At 39.0% G+C, this 22,124-nt stretch overlaps 1 protein-coding gene and 2 pseudogenes across 6 annotated transcripts in view; all 3 read left to right on the plus strand.

Moving 5' to 3' along the window:
• The first annotated feature begins 246 nt into the window (after positions 1 to 246).
• DZANK1 (double zinc ribbon and ankyrin repeat domains 1) overlaps positions 247 to 22,124 on the plus strand; it is a 135,265-nt gene continuing 113,387 nt past the window's right edge. For 3 of the 6 annotated variants that reach the window (XR_004899330.1, XM_036009489.1, XM_036009492.1), the window contains exons 1-3: positions 247 to 316; positions 8,892 to 9,073; positions 11,352 to 11,505. Coding sequence is in view for 5 of the 6 variants with exons in the window: in XM_036009489.1 (XP_035865382.1) it covers positions 8,965 to 9,073; positions 11,352 to 11,505 (263 nt within the window). In the remaining variant the exon portion in view is untranslated. The remainder of the gene's footprint in view (positions 317 to 8,891; positions 9,074 to 11,351; positions 11,506 to 22,124) is intronic. The other 3 variants (XM_036009490.1, XM_036009491.1, XM_036009493.1) reach the window with 2 other exon arrangements.
• LOC114507015 lies at positions 1,818 to 3,152 on the plus strand (annotated as a pseudogene).
• Positions 12,646 to 14,970, plus strand: LOC118496778 (annotated as a pseudogene).

Here is a 22,124-nt window from a genome sequence, read left to right on the forward strand (position 1 = left end):
TCTCTCTCTTTTTTTTTTCCAGAATGTCATTGCCTGTCGGGCGAACGAGTCTAGTTCCCTCAATCTGGGTTGAGATGCCGGTTTTTAGCACCTTTCCAACCTCTGTGAAGGCAAAATCTCGGACGCCTACGGTGAAGCCTTAGGAAAGGAGCTTCAGGCGGGTCCCCCTCACCCAATCAAGCCTCAGGGGCGGGGCTGGTTGCTCCGAACCGGGTTTCCACCAATGACCTGCCTAGTTCTCAGTAGGCGGGGCTCGGCCCGCAGCGTCTTTGGTAACCAAGACCTTGGCGAAGGAGAAGGCCGGAGGCAGTGAGAGGTGGGTTTCTTGGGTGGGGACTGCAGTATCTCGGGGGTCTCAATTCGGTCCCGTTAGCTTCAGGTGGCAGAGGAGGAGGACCTCCCACACTCCTGTCGAAAGAGAAAGAATATCTCTGACTGCCCGTAATTGGCGGGAGTCGGGACCAGACGGGGTTCCGGATCGGAGTGGCGAAGGGGCAGTGAGGGAGATGGAGTTGGGGCTCGGGGGTGCTGTTTTCCCCACACTGTCACTTGGGCCTGTCGGATTGGTCTACACCTTGATCCCCTTTGCTTGAGGCCCACTTGCCGCCCCGGACTCCCAAGGGCTGCTCCTAGGTAGCCGCGCCCGATTTACTCGCTCCTAATTACTCATTTTTTTCAACTATTTTTTGTTTTAACTGCCTCTCACGCAGATGGAAATGTGACGACGCGCAAGCCCCCCAAGTCCACCCATCCTTTTGTAGGGGCTAGTGATCTATTAGTATTTGCAATTCAAATTCTTGACCTCCGACCTGGAACTACGATTGTATCTTACCAGGCATTAAGTTCTCTCCCTTATTTATTTATATCACTTTTGGGAATACAGTCCGTGACAAAACTCAAACCACAAGATGTTCAGAGCAGCATTATTTATAATTGCAACAATCAAAAGAAACTAGTAATATCTTTAATACCTAACCACAAATTGATAAAATTATATAAGTACATGGAAAATTGTAAATAATAGAGTGAGAGTGCAATAAATAAACTGTAAAATTGAATGAATATATAGATTATAGTTGAGTAAAATATATGTATCCACAAACATTGGAATTTGAATAGGCTATACAGTGATGTAAAAGGTGATTGTGTTAAGGTGAGGGGGTTTTTTTCCTTAAATTCTTTACATACTAAAAATTATGACACTGTCCAGAAAAAAAATTAGTAAGGCATCCATACTTATATTTAATAATTTTATATTTACTAATAACTATATAATATTTCTATTTTTATTTGCCACAAATGGCACAGCTGGATAGGTCAGGTCCCGAGGGAAGGCGAGGAGGGGGATTGAGAAATAAAGAGACAGAGTCAAAGTGGGGTCAGATGGAGTCCCTTCCCTGGGATGCAGAGGAGGGAACTGTTTATTAGTGAAGTCAGGGTATATATATTGAGCCAGCTTTGAAGCAGAGCATGAGAAAGACAAACTGCAAGGCTAGGTACATTTTGTTTTTAAAGAACATTTGCTGCTCTTTCTTGGTACAGTGATATAGCAAGCAGCCAAGTCATTCCTTTCTTAACAACAATCTGTCAGGCAGTCTTCCATGGCCTAGGGCAGCTGTGCTGAACCCAAGGCTTCCAAGTCCCTTGGCACGCATTATTCTGCTTGGTTCTCCACACTATTTAAATATATTTATATAAAATATATATTTATTAATATATTTATAAATTTATAGATATAGTAGATGGAGTGGGAGACTTTTGCTCACTGTTCACATTGGTGACAACTTTCTTTTCTCTGAGGCTTGATACTTGCCACCCTTCTAAAGTTTCTTTGCAGCATTCAAATGCAAGAACTACCTGATTAAAACTGCAGGGCCTTGAACCTGGAGCTTACCCAAAGGAGTTGGATCTAAATTAACAGTTCATGCTATATAGAGTTACATCTGTTTTTCTTGTATGATTACTTGCCCTGAGGCCAAGAGAGGTGGCACAGGAAAGGCTGATAATGATCCAGAGGGAACTTGGACCAGATCATTAGTGATGGTCTCTGTTCTTACACAGTCATTTAATTTGCCCATTTAAAATAACTCCATTCCCCCACCCCATATATTCATGCTCTTTTCCCATGAGTAAGGTTAAGTATTTAGATTCAAAACCCCAATACAAGACTTCGACAGCAAAAAATACAGCTGAAGCAATAATCATTTCAATTAAAAATCGAATGAGTCATGCTGGAGGCATGGGGTCATGCTGGGGAGATCGATTCTGGGACTGTCAAAGAAGGCACAGCACGGAGGGACCCACACTAGAGGGCCCCTGAAGTAGAAGCAGCCGCAGCTACCAGTACCCGCTGAGCACAGCCCAGACGGCCATGGCGTTGTCAATGCGCTTCACCCAGCTGAAGGAGGAAGACAAAGAGCCCACCATCTCTTCGTTAAGGGTGGCAAGTGAGGGTGAATGCTTAAGAAATTGCCCCTTTTCCCGGAGGCTCTTCACAGTTCTTTGGCTTCAAAGGAGCTGTATTTAGTGTCACAACTGTTGGCCTAAAAAGGAAGTCTGTAAACCTGCAGAACTTGGCTTCCATGACCCACCCACCATTTTGAACTTTCAACAATGAAGTCAAAATGGATGTAAATAAGATTGAAGAATTTCTTGAAGTCTTATGTCCTCCCAAGTACTTAAGCTTTCACCAATACACCCAGAGTCAAATACTACTGGAATGTACATCTTTGCCAAATTCTCTGCATATATTAAGAATTCAAACCAGAAGCTAATGAAGCATTGGAGAGGGGTCTCTTGAAAACACTGCAGAAATTCCATGAATATCTGAATTCTCCCCTCCCTGACAAAATTGATGAGAATAATATGGAGGACATCAAGTTTTCCACATGTAAATTTCTTGATGGCAATTAAATGACATTGCCTGATTGCAACCTGCTGCCCAAACTGTACCTTGTCAAGGTGGTGGTCAAAAAAGTATCACAGCTTTGATAGTCCAAAAAGAATAACTGGCATCTAGAGATACTAAACTAATGCTTATAGTAGGGATGCATTCACTAATATCTGTCCCAGTGATAAGGGAGTTGAAATGGCATATAGTGGAGTAGCCAAAAGACTTACCAAGTAAAATAGCACTTATGAGACAGATGTCTTCACATCTTATCCTGACAAAAATATGCTTTTCCTAGCAGACGGCTACACTTCCTATAAAGTAGAATTTTATTCTTCATGAACATGGCAGTTATTCAATATTAGCATAAAGGCTAGATAAGGTATAGTGGCTATCTTTAAACATATACTCTTAAGCAGTATTATTTTAAAATTCTTTTACCCTGCCTACCTCTTTTACCCCAGGTCCTCCTCTCTTCTAATTTGGAGACACTTCATCACAAACTTTTACTTTAGAGGTAGTGTGCCATCTCTCTAGAGCCATCACTTTTGTGTCCATTCACTGTGTATAGATGGCAGGACTTTAGAGGTGCAATATTGAACTATTAAAATAGTAACCATGGCCTCATCACTCAGTCCCAAACTGGTGCATAATGCATAGTACAGGAATATTTATGTATTTTTGGAATTCTATATTTACTAAGAGTATATGAAAGGATTGCTACTGTTTCAAAAATCTCAGTTTAGTCTATCTTGAATATGTGCTAAAGGGTGTTACCACTAGAGAAGAGAGCCTTCTGCCAAAGTCACTACAGATTTTGCTATTTTACTTTGTATGCGGATTTTTACTTTTCCTAAAAGCATTTATCCTTTATACCAATTATAGCATCTAACATTATATAGAAGCTAAAAGTTTAAAGGAGGGATAATATTCTCAATCCTCCTTGAGCACTTAATCCATATAAGATATACCAATGGGCACCTGATATTCTGTCTAACTGTGTTTGCTATATGTATTTTGCCCACTGCCATTCATTTGGGACATTATTGCTCTCTTCCATTATTTTAAACATGTCCTTTTTATAAGTAAGCATAGACCTTGCTGTTTGTAGATTTTCTGAGCAACGCTACATAAACTAATATTTAATTGATTGAGCTATAGCGATACAGTGATAGTCCAAAAAGGTCATAAGGTGACGCGGGCTCACCTGCCTGCAGTGAGCGTGGAACGCTGTGGATGGCTCGTCAACACGTGAGAAAAACATACACAGAGTCAACCAGGTCCTGTGCGGGAGTAAAAACAGAATGGCCACTCTCTCTCTCTAGTGGGGAGAGCGCCCTGTCTCCATTCCCAAGCAGATTTTTATTGAGAAAACAGACTTAGTTTGTGAATTCGCAGTCTGGCAGAAAAGATCAAAAGATATAGGTGACTTACAAAGGTACAGACAGAACTCCTGCTGGGATTCTGGACAAAGTTTGGGGTTTTAACATGTGAAAGGACTACAGATTCCAAAGGTTTCCTGTCTGTGCCTTTAAATTCCAAGTTAATAACATCCTCCAGCAAACAGATCTCACAGGATCTTGCATATTCAAGGTCCCAGGCCTGATTACCCCAGGGGTCTGCTGTTTCTCGTCTGGACTGCCCCTGCAGGCCTGAGATAACAGAGAAGACAAAGGCAGCCAGGAGACTTGGATTTCTCACAAGGACTCAGGCTTTGACAAGGCTGAGGGGGCAGGGGTCGATCACCCCTTCATATCTACAGCCCCTTCCCTTAGGGCATTCCCACATGATCACGCCTGTCTTAGATTCATTCTCTTTCTTAGAAAATTGTTACCCATCATTGACTGCGGACCATGCAAAAGGGAAGCCAGGCATTAGAACAGGCAGCATTCATGCCAGGGAAATAAGTTTTGTCTCCTTAGTGGCTCCTGGTCTGGAGGTCTTTCCCTCAGCCTAAGCAACGTGGGGTTATAGCTTCCTGAGACCAGGAAGGGTGGTCCCCAACAGTAAGGTAAAAATTAACACTTATAGAAATTAACCTAAGGGATGTAGGGTGGGCTTGTCAAAATATCAAGTAGAATTTTGCTTCTAAAGCATATTTAATGTGGGAAGTCTAAAGAATGCATTATCCATCCCATATAAAAAATAAGATAAAACACACATTTACAGCTTTTCCATCCCACCCTCTTTTACTATTAAACTTTGGGTAAAGGGTGGCTCACTCCTTTTGGACTAAATTATAGTTGTTAGGATGAGTACGTATTTACTGCAGTTTTGTCTAACATCGGTCATTGCATTTCCTTCTATTAAATTTTTCTATGGACACAATGAGGAATAGCACTCTGCATGTTCATTTGCCTTTTAAATTGAATTCCTAAAGCAGGAATTATTTCTGCTGTAAAAAGGGAGGATGTACTTGGTGAAAATAAACATTTGCTGTGTATTTATTTATTTTTAAAAATGAGCTTTCTAAGTACTACTCCAAAGATGCAGCTGTGACTATAATACATTTTTGGTAAGTTTTTATACCTAACTTGTTTAAGAAGTACCATTTCTCATAGGCTGTTTTTTGGAAATTTTAAGTATATTGCTTTTAAAATGGCAATGATTTCCTCCCTTTGGTATGCTAACATTTAGTAAGCATTGGCTTTATGGAAGCAGCCCAATTTTTATAAGCATACTGCGTTTTTTTTTAACCTATCTTAAGTAATTAGCTTAGTACAGAAAGATAAGAAAAGCTCTATATTGTATCCATTTGGCTCAGGGAGATTTGCTTTACTTTTATTAAAACTCCTTATTGCTGATCAAAAGTTTGAGTACTCACCTTTCTGCCATTAAATATTGGATGCTCATTTATCTGGTTCCAGGAATAAGCACTATCAGGTTATCTAGTGAGAAATTCTATAGCAGTAGCTTCAGTGGGTTAAAAAGGCCACATCTGAAGGTTCAACCCCTTATCACTAACAGGTACGCTGAGACAAAAAAAAGGGGTGGGGGCTAAATGAAAACAGATCAAAGCTGCAGAAACAATACAACTAATCAATGAAGAGATAGCCTACCTATGAGATGCACAGTTCAAAACCCTGGTAATCAGGATGCTCATAGAAATGGTTGAATATGGTCACAAAATAGAGGAAAAAGTGAAGGCTATGAAAAGTGAAATAAGGGAAAATGTATAGGGAACCAAAGTGACAGGAAGGAAACCAGGACTCAAATCAACAGTTTGGAGAATGAAGAAATAAAGATTCAACCAGAACAGAATGAGGAAACAAGTATTCAAAAAAATGAGGAGAGGCTTAGGAATCTCTGGGACAACTTTAAACGTTCCAACATCTGAATCACAGGGGTGCTGGGAGGAGAAATGGAAGAGCAAGAAATTGAAAACTTACTTGAAAATATAATGAAGGAGAACTTCCCCAATTGGGCAAAGGAAATAGACTTCCACGAAGTCCAGAAAGCTCAGACTTTGGGAAGTCCAACTTCTTTGGGAAGTTGGACTCAAGGAGGAACACACCAAGGCACATCATCATTATATTACCCAAGATGAAAGATAAGAAGAGAATGTTAAAAGCAGCAATAGAAAAGAAGACAGTTACCTACAAAGGAGTTCCCATTAGACTATCAGATGATTTCTCAAAAGAAACCCTGCAGGAAAGAAGGGGCTGGAAAAAAGTATTCAAAGTCACAAAAGGCAAGGACCTACATTCAAGTTTACTTTACCTAGCAAAGGTGTCATTTAGAATGGAAGGGCAGATAAAGTGCTTCCCAGATAAGGTCAAGTTAAAAGAGTTCATCATCTCCAAGCCCTTATTATATGAAATGTTAAAGGTACTTATCTAAGAAAAAGAAGATAAAAAATATGAACAGTAAAATGACAACAGACTCACAACTATCAACAACTGAACCTAAACAAACAAAGAAACTAAGCAAACAACTAGAACAGGAACAGAATCACAGAAATGGAGATCACATGGAGATTATCAGCAGTGAGAGTGAGGGGAGGGAATGGGGGAAAAGGTAGAGGGAATAAATAATGTAAATGGTAGGTGCAAAACAGACAAGGGGAGGTTAAGAAAGTATAGAAAATGTAGAAGCCAAAGAACTTACATATATGACCCATGGACATGAACTAAGGGGGGCAGGAAATGCAAGTGGGAGGAGGGGTGCAGGGCAGAGGGAATAAAGGGGGGAATGTGAAAAAAAAAAAAGTCATATCAGCACTAGTACACAGACAGCCATCAGCACTTTTCACCTACTTTTAAAGAGTGGTAACTTGACATTCAGGTGATAATGAATCTTGCTTCACAACTCAGAATTTGAAAAGGATTCAAAATAAGGGTGTCTGTTTTTTCCAGTGAATGGTGCTGAGTAGAGGGCTAATGAGGAAAGAGCAACATACCTTAAAATAGAGTGATGAAAAACACATTCTGAAACTCAGTTGTGAAGTATTTGTACCTTGGATATATATATTTTTTCTATCTTAAAAAAAATTTATCCATGATTCCACTTGCCTGTCCCTCTCAATGTCCAAGGAAGATAGATCTGTTGTAATTTTGATTAGGGAAGAATTATATTCTGTATAGAAAGAAGTTATTACTTTATCAGGGAAGTTAGTCAAATGAAATTGAGATTGGCAAATGGACAAAAGCCAGTAAATAGGATGACCCCAGTGAATATTGTTTTACCCCATTTTATATTTGTAGGAAGATCATAGCTTAGATGATTTAGGAAATCTTAGACTTGGGAATAAAAGTTTTCATGGAAATTCATGTAGTGTATGGGTTGCCATAATGGAAATCATCTGATATTATTTCTGCAACTATCAAGTAGAATTTTGAACCATATCCCCCATCATTAAACCACCAAGGAGCCCTGGCTGGCGTAGCTCAGTGGATTGAGCACAGGCTGCGAACCAAAGCATCCCAGTTTCGATTCCCAGTCAGGGCACATGCCTGGGTTGCAGGCCACAGCCCCCAGCAACCGCACATTGATGTTTTTTTCTCTCTCTCTTTCTCCCTCCCTTCCCTCTCTAAAAATAAGTAAGTAAAATCTTAAAAAAAAAAAAAACCTAACAAGGAGATTAGAGTCTGAATGGAAGCTCTTTTTCCCAATGGATTCTGAGAAGTTTTTGTATTCAGCAGTTGGAAAGCGCTTTACTATTTCAGTTGATGATTCCTTTTTTTTTAAAGGTGCAAATACAGATTTTTCTGTGTAATTGTGTTACCTTCTTTTTACTAGGATTGTTGATTTGCAATAAAATTCATATAAGATTTTATTTCTTGGTAACTTTGACTTACACAACTTAACTTTAAACCCATGAGTGATCTGTATACAATTAAGAGATTTCTGACATTTATTCTTACCCTAAGGTGATCAACTCTAGAATTTAGGCCATTTTACTTCTGTTGAGTTTTGAATCTCTCCAGCATTGCATGATAGATAGCTTTTATTTCTTTGCAGTTAAAATATCTATAAGGTAAAAATGATAAATAAAAATGTATTTTTTCATGAATATTTTGATACATGTTTCATCGAGGTCATCTGAATTCTTACATTAGTTATAACAGTATTTGATTCAAAGAGAGGAAAGCATTCATTATTGATACACTATACAAGCTTTTTTAACTTCATTCTTTACAAATTATCAGGGTTGTGGTTGCCAAAATTATATTTTTATTATGGAAAATTTTTCAACTCCCTAAGTCATAATGTTGAACAGAATTGAAGTATTCTTTAGAATTAATTAAAAAGGCAAATGAAAGCTTATTATAGAATGCTTGTATTTTCTTTTGTTTCTCTGGAACCAGTGTATTGATGGCAGCTATTGTATTAAAGTAAAGTATATTTTCACTATCCTAAAAGGTTCTTTTTTCTTCCCCTTCATTAAAATAAATAACAACTTGAGGTAAAAAAATGAATAATATTTTTAGCTGATATATTAACAGTATTCTCTTTAGTTTTTATTAATTTTACTGTATTCGGATGTGGTGCTTCTCTTCAGCTTTTGTGTTCAAATATAGGTAGCTGTTGGAGTTTATTTTCATGTGCATTTTTTAAAAATGTAAGCAGAGAAAATGACTGCTGGTTCAGTGTGTGTCCCTCAAATCATACCACTGCGAGTTCCTCACCCTGGAAAAGCCAACCACGAAATTGATAACAATACACTCTTGGAAATGAAATCAGGTAAGAATCAAACATACTTGAAATGGTTTAAAATAACACAACCATACTCTGTATGTTCATCTGGTTGTTGGTTTTCTTCTTTGCATGTTTTTATAATCAGGACCTTGGGAAGTTTATAAAACTTCCAAAATTTGCAAGTGTTACATTTGGTGGTTTACAGAGTGGTGTACATTTAGATTGAAATGGTTAGCTTTGACCATCCTTTCATGTGTATAGGTACATAATTGCAGCAATGCCTGGACTCACCTTAGCCAAGGTAGGACGTCCCAGAGCTTCCCCAAAAGTTCACAGGATGCTCATTATTTTTGCTGGGACAATAAATTTGACCTACTAACAGAGTCTCCACTCAGGTTGGAGATTGAATTCTGGGTTTGACAACTTGCAGTGATTTTTGCTATACCAGTTAGCCTTCCAGCATCTCAGTTTCCTTAGTATAAGATAGTAATAATAATATCTAACATTTAGAGACATTGCAAGGATTAAATGAGTTGATATGAGGTATGCAGGGTCTAGCATGTAATAATGCCAAAATAAACCTTAGCTGTTATTACAGAAATAAAGCAGTGAATATATTCCCTACTAATGTCAGAAGTGTGTGTGTATATATATACTTATATATGGATGTATATGTGTGTGTATATATATACACATATATATGTATAATATAAGGAGGAGGGAAAGTTTTATAGATAAAACATGAAAAAATGCTTGTTTAAAGCAGACTTTGAGATTCCAATATACTTTAATAATTGATATGTGTGAAAATTATTTATCTGTTTTTATATTATGATCCCTGTGCTTCCTAGACAGACTTCCAACTAAGAATGTATTACATTATACTATACTTCCCTTTATCTTAAAAGCTGATATTATTTTTAAAATTCTCAAAGCAAAATACAAATTTTAATATATGTGCCCATGGCTTTGAAGTTGTATGGTTATTGACAAATGGTGATATGAGTAACAGGGTATCCAAATTTCTAATATTTTAAGTGTCTAATAATAATAACACTATAGAAAAATTGACAAAGGATATAAAAGGACATTTTGTAGGAAAGGAAATATAAATGTCTTTTAAACATACAAGAATATGCTTCTGCCTCCCCCTTTACCTGCTTTCTGACCAGACCTTATTCCTTGCTTTATTTACCCCATTGCATTTGATCACCATTCAACAGATTGTGTATCATTTTTCATTTTACTGTTTGTGTGTTCTTCTTGAAATGGAAGCTCTATGAGAGCAGGGACTTTGGTCACTAGTATATCCCCAGATACTAGAACAGTCTCTGGCACATAATAGGTATTTGGTAAATATTTATTGAAGGAATAAATGAATCTTACTCAAAATGTAAGAAATGTGAGTTAAAACTACAAGATACTTTTTTTAAAATCTAAGATATTAGCAAAAATAAAAGAAAAATTGATAGCACATGATATGGGTGAGATTGTGGGTAAAAAGTCACTCTTTACATACCAATATAGAACAATATCCAACATATATTGTTAAATGAAAGAAGAAATGAACAACTATGATATGTCATCTTTGTATAAAAAGAGTGAGAAAATTATGAAAAAAGAAATGAACAGGTATGATATGTCTCCTTTGTATAAAAAGAGTGAGAAAATTCAAAACATGCACTTATATGCTTGTATGGATATAAAATATTTTTGAAAGGATATCCAGGATGTTGGGAGTGGGAAGGAGAGCTTTAATTATGTATCATTTTTGAAATGTTCAATCTTGATTCATATGCATTTATTAGCTTTAGAAATTTTCCAAGAATTGTAAGAATGAATCATTTACCAAGTTCAAATAAAATATAAAATCATTTCTTAAGCAATGTGCAAAAAAAAAGAAAAATTATCTTCTGCTTTCTGCATGGGTATTGCAGTCCTAACACAAGCCCCTACTCTATTTGTATGTATCAGTGCCCTATTGGAGACACAACAGCATAGTGGTTCAAGAGGATGGGCTATGCATCCAACTTAGCAGAAGTCAAACCACAACTCTGCTGTCATTTAATAGATTTCTTAGCCTCGGTGGGACTCAGTTACCTCATCTATAAAGTGGGTATAAGATAGTACCTATCTAGTAGGGTTTTACAGATGAAATGAGCTTATTCACATAAGGCAGAGTGCCCAGCATAAACAAGGAACTCAATTACTGTTAATTTCTACAATATATAAAAAAATCTCATTAAATAACTGACCCTTTGGCATTATTTAGGGACTTGTTGCTTTAGTATTAATCCCAGTTATTCTGTTTTGGATTTTTCAGATACCCCAGATGTCAACATATATTATACTGTGGATGGCAGCAAACCTGAATTTCTAAAGAGAATTGGCTATGGTGAAAATAATACATTTAAGTATACAAAGCCTATTACTCTGCCTGATGGAAAAATACAAGTTAAAGCTATTGCAGTCTCTAAGTAAGTTAAGAACCTGATGATTAAAATAATTTATAATATAATGACGTCTTACTTTTATTTCTTTCTTTCTGTGAGAATCAATGCTGGATTAGAAGGGCACTAAAAATTAAGTGTCCAAAACAAAAAATTTTTTTGGCCCTGGCCAGGGAGCTCAGTTGGTTAGAGCATCATCCTGATACATCAAAGTTGCGGGTTTGATCTCTGATCAGGGCACATATGGAAGTCAACCAATGAATATATAAATAAGTGGAACAACAAATCAATGTTTTTCTCTCTCTCAAAATCAATAAATAAAAAAATTATTTTAATTTCAACATGTCTCTAATTTTTGTCATCTATTGAGGTATGCTGTAAAGTACAGAATTCATAAAAGTACAGCTCAATGAAGTGCTTTGTGTGTTAATACTATTTTTATTTTGAATTACACACTGGAATTTCAGGAACCTTTCCAGGGATTGGAACCGCTGAAGAGATTTCATCAGGCTCTGAAGAAAATACTGTTTTTAGTCAATAGTTCTTTTATTATCCAGGACATGGCCTATAACCACCATGATCATTCTCTACTTTATTTTGTATTAATTTATTTGGACTTAAAAGCTATTGTCACTTCAGTTTGTTTGATACTAGCTATTTTATTTCTTTCTTTCCTATTCAATGATTTTATCAGTTTACCAATATGGAGACATGTCTTAACTTGGAGACCTTGTGTTATAAGAAAAAACTCAATTGCTTTGCAAGCCTGTGGTAGAGGAATTGTTTTGTGCAGCAAGACAGGTTTGGCCACACTATTAGAATACTTTTAGGCCCTAAACCAGTACCTGGCTGGCCCAGGTACTACTTTGAAAAAGGTTCTCAGGGCTCCCTGGTGGCTGAACTGCTGCATGGCTTTTTGAGGAGAGTTACAAAGATTATTTTGGAATTTGGAAATTAAAAAGAAAGAAAGAAAGAAAATGAAACAAAATAACCCCTAACACACATTATTTTTTTTTTATTTTATAAAGAGGGGAAGGGAAGGAGAGAGGGAGAGAAACATTGTGGGCCTGATCCCCAGTAGGGGATGTGTGAGACACAACCACACATTGATTCCCGGACATGTGCCCTGACTGGGAATCTAACCAGCAACCCTTTGGTTCGCAGTTCTGTGCTCAATCCACTGAGCTACACCAGCCAGGGCACATTATTATTTTTTATTAAATTTTGACATTTGTGGCTTTTTCCTAATTCCCACCCCACTTCTATCAAAAAAGTTGTCTCAATTATGAAAAATTAACAAGTTAAATAATACCCTCATGCCTAATGCTGTAAGAAGGCTCCTACAGAAGATGCTGGTAGTAGTAAATGAAGTAGTAACATAATGGCAAATTACATAGTTTGAAGGAATTAATAAAGCTTCTGAAGGGTCTACAAATAAGATGATTTTTTTATGCCTCCTACTATTTTAGTCTGTGCCCACTGAGTGTCTGCTCTGAAAGCAATGTAAATATTTCAGGTTTGCTCATCTTAGGGAAAGTATTATACAAAAAAATCTTTGAGTTTTCTACACAAAGAGAAATTAGTGCTTGTATACATTTATAATAAAGTAGATTTTTTAGAAGCAGCTTTATGGCTCCTTATGGAAATCTCTGTCTGGTTTGACTCCTTGCCTCCACCCCAGCCTCCACCATGTCCATTAGGATGACCCAGAAGTCCTTCAAGGTGTCCATCTCTGGTCCTGAGGCCTTCAGCAGCCACTCCTACTTGAGTGGGCCCAGCATCAGTTACTTGGCCTTTTCCCAGGTGGGCAGCAGCTTCTGGCTTGGCCTGGGTGCCAACATGAATCTGGCCAGTGGTTTCAGTAGAGCTGGGTGTATGGAAACCATCAAAGCCATTGAAGTGAATTAGAGCCTACTGAGCCCCATGAAGCAGGAGGCAGACCCCAACATCCAGACCATGTGCAACCAGGCAAAGGAGCAGATCAAGAGCCTCAACAAGTTGCTTCCTTCATTGATAAAGAGTGGAGCCTGGAGCAGTAGAATAAGATGCTGGAGACCAAGTGGACTCCCCTGCAGCAGCATAAGACGAGTCGCAGTAACATGGACAATATGTTCAAGACCTATATCAACAACACTTGGCAGCAGTTGGAAACACTGGCCTAGAAGAAACTGAGACTGAAGGTGGAGTTTGGCCACATGCAGGGACTGGTGGAGGACTTGAATAAGTACCAGGTTGAGATCAACAAGTTCAGAGGTGGAGAATTAATTTGTCCTCATCAAAAAGGATGTGGATGAAGCTTATCTGAACAAGGTAGAGCCAGCCTGGTGTCCTGCCTGGAAGGGCTAACCAATGAGATCAACTTCTACAGGCAGTTGTATGACAAGGAGATTCATGAGCTGCAGGCCCAGATCTCCCACATGCCTATAGTGCTGTCCATGAACAACAAGCCACTCCCTGGGCCTGAACAGCATCATTGCCTAAGTCAAGGCCTAATATAAGGAGATCACCAACTGCATCCAGGCTGAGGGTCAGGCCCTGTACCAGATCAAGTATGAAGAGCTGCAGATACTGGCTGGGAAGCATGGGGATGGTTTGTGTCACACAAAGATGGAGATTTGAGACTAACCTGAATATCAGCAGAATCCAGGCTGAGACAGATGGCCTCAAAGGCCAGAGGGCCTCCCTGGAGACTGCCATCAAAGATGCAGAGCACTGTGGCAAGCTGGCCATCAAGAATGCTCAGGCCAAGGTGACTTAGCTGGAAGCTACTCTGAGAGCCGCCAAGCAGGACATGACCTAGCAGCTGTGTACCAGGAGTTCATGAATGTCATGGAGATCACTGCCTACTGCAAGTTGCCGGAGGGCAAGAGAGCCAGCTGGAGTCTGGAGTGCAGAATATGAGTATCCATACCAAGACCACCAGCAGCTACTCAGGTGGGCTGAGCCCAACCTACAGGAACCTGAACTATGGCCTAGGCTTCCAGGCCAGCGTTGGCTTTGGCGGGAGCTCTGGCTCCTTCAGCGGCATCAGTACCAGTTCCTGCAAGATGGTGAATATGAAGAAGATTGAGACCCATGAATGGGAAATTGGTGTCAGTCATCTGATATCCTGTCCAAGTGGACCACTGCTGCAGTCCCTCCTGTTTTTGGAGCTGGCAGGAAAGGAGCTGTGTAGGGGAGTGGAGGGCACAGGATGCCCACCTGAAGCTCAGCCCCAGTCCTCATCTCACCCTTGGGATAGAGGAGTTTACTGCCTGGGCAACTGCCTCTTAACCCAGGCTCCAAACTAAAAGCCAAACCAAGTGTTTATTCTCCCAAAATAAAGTCTCAGCTCTCTCTACCAACAACCTCATTTAAAGAAATTTTTTCAACATTACACTGCTTTAATCAAGTCTGTTTCTATGTACTTAAGATAATTAGTTTCTTTTTAAAATTCTGTTGAATATGCTATTACAGTTGTCCCATTTTTTCTCCCCTTTATTGCCCTCCACCCTGTACCCCCTCTCCCACCATTATTCCCCCACCTTAGTTCATGCCCATGTGTCATACACATAGGTTCTTTGGCTTCTCTAATTCCCATACTATTTTTAACCTCCCCCTGTCTATTTTATACCTACCATTTATGCTTCTTATTCCCAGTATCTTTTCCCCCATTCTCCCCCCTCCTCTTCCCTGCTGATAACCCTCCATGTGATCTCTATTTCTGTGAATCTGTTCCTGTTCTAGTTGTTTGCTTAGTTTGTTTTTACTTCGGTTATTGATAGTTGTGAGTTTGTTGTCATTTTACTGTTCATATTTTTGATCTCCTTTTTCGTAGATTACATCCCTTTAACATTTCATATAATAAGGGCTTGGTGATGATGAACTCCTTTAACTTGACTTTATCTGAGAAGAACTTTATCTGTCTTTCCATTCTAAATGAAAGCTTTGCTGGATAGAGCACTCTTGGATGTAGAGCACTCCTTGCCTTTCATGACTTGGAATGCTTCTTTCCAGCCCCTTCTTGCCTGCAAGGTTTCTTTTCAGAAATCAGCTGACAATCTTATGGGAACTCCTTTGTAGATAACTGTCTGCTTATCTCTTGCTACTTGTAGGATTCTCTCCTTAATTTTAATATTGGGTAATGTAATGATGTGCCTTGGTGTGTTCCTTCTTGGGTCCAACTTCTTTGAGAGTTGGACTTCCCAAAGTCTGAGCTTCCTGGACTTTATAGAAGTCTATTTCCTTTGCCAGATTGGGAAAGTTCTCCTTTATTATTTGTTCAAATAACTTTTCCAATTGTTGCTCTTCCTCTTCTCCTTCTGGCATCCCTATAATTCAGATGCTGGAATGTTTAAAGATGTCCTGGAGGTTTCTAAGCCTCTCCTCATTTTTTTGAATTCTCGTTTCTTCATTGTGTTCTGGTTGGATGTTTCTTTCTTCCTTCTAGTCCACACCGTTGATTTGAGTCCCAGTTTCCTTCCCATCACTATTGGTTCCCTGTACATTTTCCATTATTTCACTTTTCATAGCCTTCATTTTTTCATCTGATTTGGGACCAAATTCAACCAATTCTGTGAGCATCCTGATTACCAGGGTTTTGAACTTGCATCTGATAGGATGGCTAGTTCATCACTTAGTTGTATTTTTTTCTGGAGCTTTGATTTGGGCCATATTTTTTTTGTCTAGGTGCACCTGTTATGTAGTAAAGGGTGGAGCCTTAGGTATTTTCCAGGGAGGGGCAACCCACATTGCTGCATTGTGGTGCTGTATGTGGGGGAGTGGTCACAGAGGGAACAGTGCCACTTGCCTGTCTCTCGCCCTACTTTCAGTCACTTCTTCTGCTACCAATAAGTAAATTGTGCCCTTTCAGGTGCTTCCCTGGTGCTAAGTCCCGAGTGGATTGGATTGTGTACATTTTAGGACCCTGTGGGCCCCTCCAATGGACTCTCCTGTGAGGCTGGGAGTTTCTCCTGCTGCCGCAACCCCCACAGGTTTTTCCAGCCAGAGGTTTTGAGGTTTTATTTCCTGGAGCTGGAATCCTGGGTTGTACCATCTGTCTCACTCCCCAGTTGTTCATCCCAGTTTATCTGCACACAGATGTGGGACCGCCCAGTCCTCTAGCTGCCACAAGTCACCTCTACCCTGGCTGCCCATCTCCGCCCCTCCTGTTGGCCTGGATGAATGTTTCTTCTTTAATTCCTTAGTTGTTGGTCTTCCATACAGTTCAATTTTCTGGCAGGTCTGGTTATTTTTTGTTTTTAAACTTAGCATTATCCTTCTTTTGGATGTGTCAGGAGGCAAAGTATATCTACCTATGCCTCCATCTTGGCTGGGAGTCCCCAATAATTAGTTTCTTAATAAAGAGACAAAGGACTTTAAATGAGACTTAACTACTAAAGGTCATTAACATATTAAGAGGAAAAATTGTGGTTGTGAAATTTTGAATGATATACAAATATATATATGATAAAATAAATGAAAAAATTAGAATAAAAACTACACTATATTATTTTGATACTGTTTAAAAGTACACAGAAAAAAAAATAGAAGAAAACATGCCAAACTTTTGCTGTCATTGCCTCTGTTGATACAATCATTTTTTTTCCTTGATAATTTTTGTAGCTTCCAAAATTTAAGAGCATTCCTTTTATAATAAATTAAAAAATCAACAAATAAATAATAAAGAAAGAAAATGATCTCCAAAATTATATAACCAGTGCTCTCAACTTTGGCTGCTGAATCAATTAGCTATTGCTGTATGACAAACCTCTGAAACTTGCTGTCTTAGAAGAAGTCATTTTATTTGCTTATTATTTTGTAGGTCATCATTTCGGTGTGCCTTCAACAAGGCAAGTTTTCTCTTGGCCTTGTCTGAGGTCATTGAAGTGGGTAGTTGCAATCACTTTCTGCCTTACCTTAAGCTGGATAGTCTAAGATAGCTTTATGCAGGTTTCTGGTGGTTAGTGTTGGCTGTTAGTGAAGCCTTGTGTCTTCAGCAGGCTAGCCTCAATTTTTTCACACAGTGTCTTGTTACCAGATCTTGAATGCTAGGTTCTTGAGTCTCAGTGTCATACAAATGAGAACTAAACTCAGTATAAAATCAAGCAGATAAGAGTGTTTTTAAAAGAGCTTGTGCACAAGGGAGTCAACCAGAAAAGAGAAGTTGAGCTTCCTGAGTGGTTCTTGATGCCTCATATAGGAGCCTTGGCATGGGTGTAGGGCTTGGGAATGAGGATTAGGTCTGTTATCTCATGATTGTCATCTGGTGGAGGTTGATCCCAGGGTTGTCGCAAGATGTTTTCCATGGTCAGTGGACCACTCAGAGGTCCGGTACAAAGCAAATATTTTGCAGAACGTGATGTAAAGAAAGGGTGTTATTGTACATTTCTTCTTTAAAAATAAACCAAAGGTTCTTTTTTAAAAAAAACTTGTTTTATTTATTTTTAGAGAGAAGAGAAGGGAGGAGAAATGAGAGGGAGAGAGACAGCAATGTGTGAGAGAAACATTGATTGGTTGCCTCTCAAATGCCCCCAGCTGGGGACCTGGCCCCACAACCCAGGCATGTGCCCTGACTGGGAATTGAACTGGAGACCTTTTGGTTCACAGGTTGGTGCTTGATTTGGTGTATTGAGCCACACCAGCCAGGGCTATTGTACATTCTTTCCTTTAAGAACGTGGTTAGGTTAATTTTATACTGAAAATGAAGAGTCATGGGCCTCTAAGATGGATATTTTGGTCAAGATGGAGTCCAGATGTTACCCCTATACTATCTCAGTCTCACTGCCAAAAGCAATAAGAAAGGTCAAGCCCAAAAGTAGATGTTTTTCTAGTCTCTGCTTGTGTCATATTTGTTAATATTTCATTGGCCAAAGCAAACCACATGGCAACACCTAAAGTCAATGTGGGAGGAGATTCTACAAGGGCACAGTGCACAAGGGTATGGATACAGGTGGGCATGAGAATCACCCAGGGAGTTTTGCAGAATCTTCATGCCCAGGCCACACTTGAAACCAACTAAATAACAATCTCTTGGGGGTGGAACCCAGGAATCAGTATTTTTTAAATTTTCCAGGTGATTCTGATATGCAGCCAAAGATGGCAACTGACAAACTAATTGGGGGGAGGGGCATGTTTCCATTTAGAGAAATTTGACCAGCATACTTTTTTGGAATGTTTTTATTAAAGTTTGATATTCTAGAATTAAAGAAAAGGTATAAGGGCATTGTCATATTTGTGCTTTCATGTGCCTGTATATATATTCATGAATTTCACATCAAAGAATGGTCAGTAAAGAACACAGGTAGACAGGAGGGGCCAGGAACTCAGGAACATCTCAGTGGGGAGGGAGGTTTTCAGGTTTTGATGGTCCATATTGATGGTCTAGTTCAAGGTCTATAAAGTTTCTGATGTCTCTCTTGCTTCTTTAAAAGCCACCTTTGTGGTCAAGAACTTCCTATCTCTAATGCCATTATTCTGTAGTGTTTTAGCGATGAACTTGCATGGTTCTCCTTTTTTTTTTTTTTTTTTTTTTTTTTTGGCAATGATTTAATATCATGGTCAAGGTGTATCAAGGCAGGCTGAGGTAGAAGCTGCCTTGACCTGAAAACAGGTAGTTGAGGGTGATCAGAATCCACTGAGAATAGTCACTTTTCTTTAGCAGAACCTGAGGAACCCCCCAGTTTTGCAACATCAGTAATAAATTTAACTTGCTGGTAGGTTACCAGAGCATCTATCACCAGCTTTTTGGAATATATAATGTGCCCTAAAATATTGTTTTTGTGTGAAGGAAAATCCAGATGTCATCTTCAAAGGCAGCAACAAAGGCAAGAAGATAATTGCTTTGAGAGTGGTACTTTGGAATGAGGGGAAGGAGGATGGAGTTTGTTGAACTTCACATGTGGATTTTAACCCCAGTTCCATCTGAAATTATTTGTGTGATATTAAGTTATGTGGCCATATGAGTCTCAATTTCATTTTTTGTTAAATGAGATTAATAGAACTTACTGTAGCCATATGAAAATCAGAGGTAAGATATGTAGTAGCTGTTGTTTTTTATTATTCAGATTTTTTGAAAGATTTTATTTATTTATTTTTCGAGAGAGGGGAAGGGAAGGAGAAAGAGAGAAAGATCAATGTGTGGTTGCCTCTTGCATGCCCTCTACTGGGGACCTGGCCCACAACCTAGGCATGTGCCCTGACTGGGAATTGAACTGGCAGCCGTTTGGTCCGCAGGCCCATGGTCTATCCACTGAGCTACACCAGCCAGGTCTTATTCAGATTTTTAACAAAGGGCTTAAAGATTGTTGTTGTGTGACCCAGCTCAACAGGTATGCCTCAATTTAAAAAGTGTAAGTCTGGTGAATAAGTGGTTTTCACCTAACCCTTTCATGTTCCTAAACCACAAGGTCTCAATTGGGTATAATTTTAGTCCCAAGGGGACATTTTGTCATGTCTGGGAACATTTTCAGTTTCTACAGCTAGAGGTGGGAGTGTGCAAGTGGCATCTGGTGGGTAAAGGCCAGGGATACTGCTATACACTTCACAATGCACACAGGGAAGCCCCCTACACAAAAACTTATCTAGCCCAAATTTTCAGTAGTTTTCTTTTAATCTTTAATCCCCACCTGAGGATATTTTTTATTATTATTATATTATTGATTTCAAAGAGAGAGAGAGAACATTGATGTAAGAGAGAAGCATCAATCGGTTGCTTCCCATACCTGACTGGGGATTGAACCTGCAACCTTTTTGTGTATGGGAAAACATTCCAACCAATTGGGACATCTGGCCAGTGCTTAGCAGTTTTCAGTAGGTTGAGAAAATGATCTGGACCAAGTTGCAGAATTTTTACAGCTCAAGCTTCACTCTTTCCTTGCAATCATTCAAATAATTCTGGTATTTTATTGAGGGGATAGTAATCTTTGTGGGAATAGAGCTACATGGAATTTTTTATGCTGCGTGTACCTCTTATTATTATTCCTAAAGATACATATTTTTTAAGGTCCCTGATTCCAACCCGGGCAAAAATTGATGTATGTTCCAATGAGATTTAGGCTCCGAGTAGGATCTCTAGCTTCATCTCCAAACCTAATCCTTCTTTGGGATTACAATCAGGAAATCCTTTTATTTTGCAGGGAATTTAAGCTAGTTTCTGGGCTCTCCTTGTGGGGAACTAAGTTCATGGTAAATGCCCTGGCTGAGTCACCAAGAAAAGTGGCAACTGTGGTCAGGGAGACAACCTGAACCTTAAGGAGGAAGAGTGAGTGCATGGAAATCAGGCTTCTCCTCATTGTGACAATGAGGAGTGACAATGGGGCTGTAAATGCAAATGCAGGGAGACCCACAATTATCCAGGATTTGAATGATCCCTGGATGGAGGTATTTGTGATGTCTGGGAAGTATGCTAAGAAAGAGGATGTCTGTATCTTGGACAATAGACCTGGGACCAAATGGAACATTCAGATGACAGGATGTTGAGGTGAATAAGGTTAACTAGCAGTTTATCTTTATCTGTATCCAGATTTATGTATCTGTGAATTTGGTTTTGTTATTAAAAACAAAACAAAGCATAAATTTCTTCAAAGTTTAGCCATCTGTAAGTCACTCCAGCCAGTGAACATGCAAGTATCCACCAACTAGCACAAAGAGCCAAGTGTGTTATTTTTTAAATATTGTCACTCATTGATACATAGTGGCTATTTATATAAATTGCATATTTCTTTTTAAAAAGACTTTATTTATTTATTTTTAGAGATAGGGGAAGGGAAGATGAAAAAGAGAGAGAGAGAAACATCAAGGTGTGGTTGCTTCTCTGCACTCTCTACTGAGTACCTGGCCTGCAACCCAGGCATGTGCCCTGACTGGGAATGGGACCTGTGACTCCTTGCTCACAGTCCACAGTTCAATCCATTGAGCCACACGAGTCAGGGCAAATTGTGTATTTCTGAGAAATTTTTTCCTCTTCTAAAAATGTGGCTTAAAACATATTATTTAGTGTTAAACATTTCTAAACTGTTTTGAAATTGATACTTATGCATTTCTGAATAGTTAAAGAATTTTAAATTGGGACTTATTTACTAAAAGACTCAGAAATTTTAAGAAATGTAAAAAATGGAGTGTAAGAAATATAAGTTGCAAAAGAAATGCTAATGAAACAGAAAAATGTATCAATATTAACATCAATTGATAACAAAGCAATTGGAGATGTAAAAAGCATTAAGTACCTTGACAGATAAAACAGAATCAACTGTGTTCCAGCTCTGATTTTTCAACACAAATGCAGGGGGAGGGGGCAGCAGTGAGAATTAAACATATCAAATAAACATACCAAGCGGAGTCAGATGTTGTGGCAAAGACAGCTGTTGGCTGTTCCCTAATATTGGTGCCTCTAGTCTTTTAAAATAGAGCCCATGATTTCTAGCAAGACACATGGTTTCCTAGAGAAAGATATTTACCAATTCTCCTTGTGAGACGGTCCAGTAAGCCAGGACAAGTGGAATAGGGAAACTGAGACAGATAGCTGAACAAAATGGTCAAGAAATTTACAGCCAGACACAGAAGGCCACCTCCCAATAGAGAACATCTAGGCCTCAGTTGTGTTGCAGCTCCAGGCCCAAGAAAGCAGCAAAACTAGGTGAATGACACCAGGAACTGCTGCAGTGACT

This window comes from Phyllostomus discolor, chromosome 9 (genome assembly GCF_004126475.2).
Source record: "Phyllostomus discolor isolate MPI-MPIP mPhyDis1 chromosome 9, mPhyDis1.pri.v3, whole genome shotgun sequence".
Taxonomy (NCBI): domain Eukaryota; kingdom Metazoa; phylum Chordata; class Mammalia; order Chiroptera; family Phyllostomidae; genus Phyllostomus; species Phyllostomus discolor.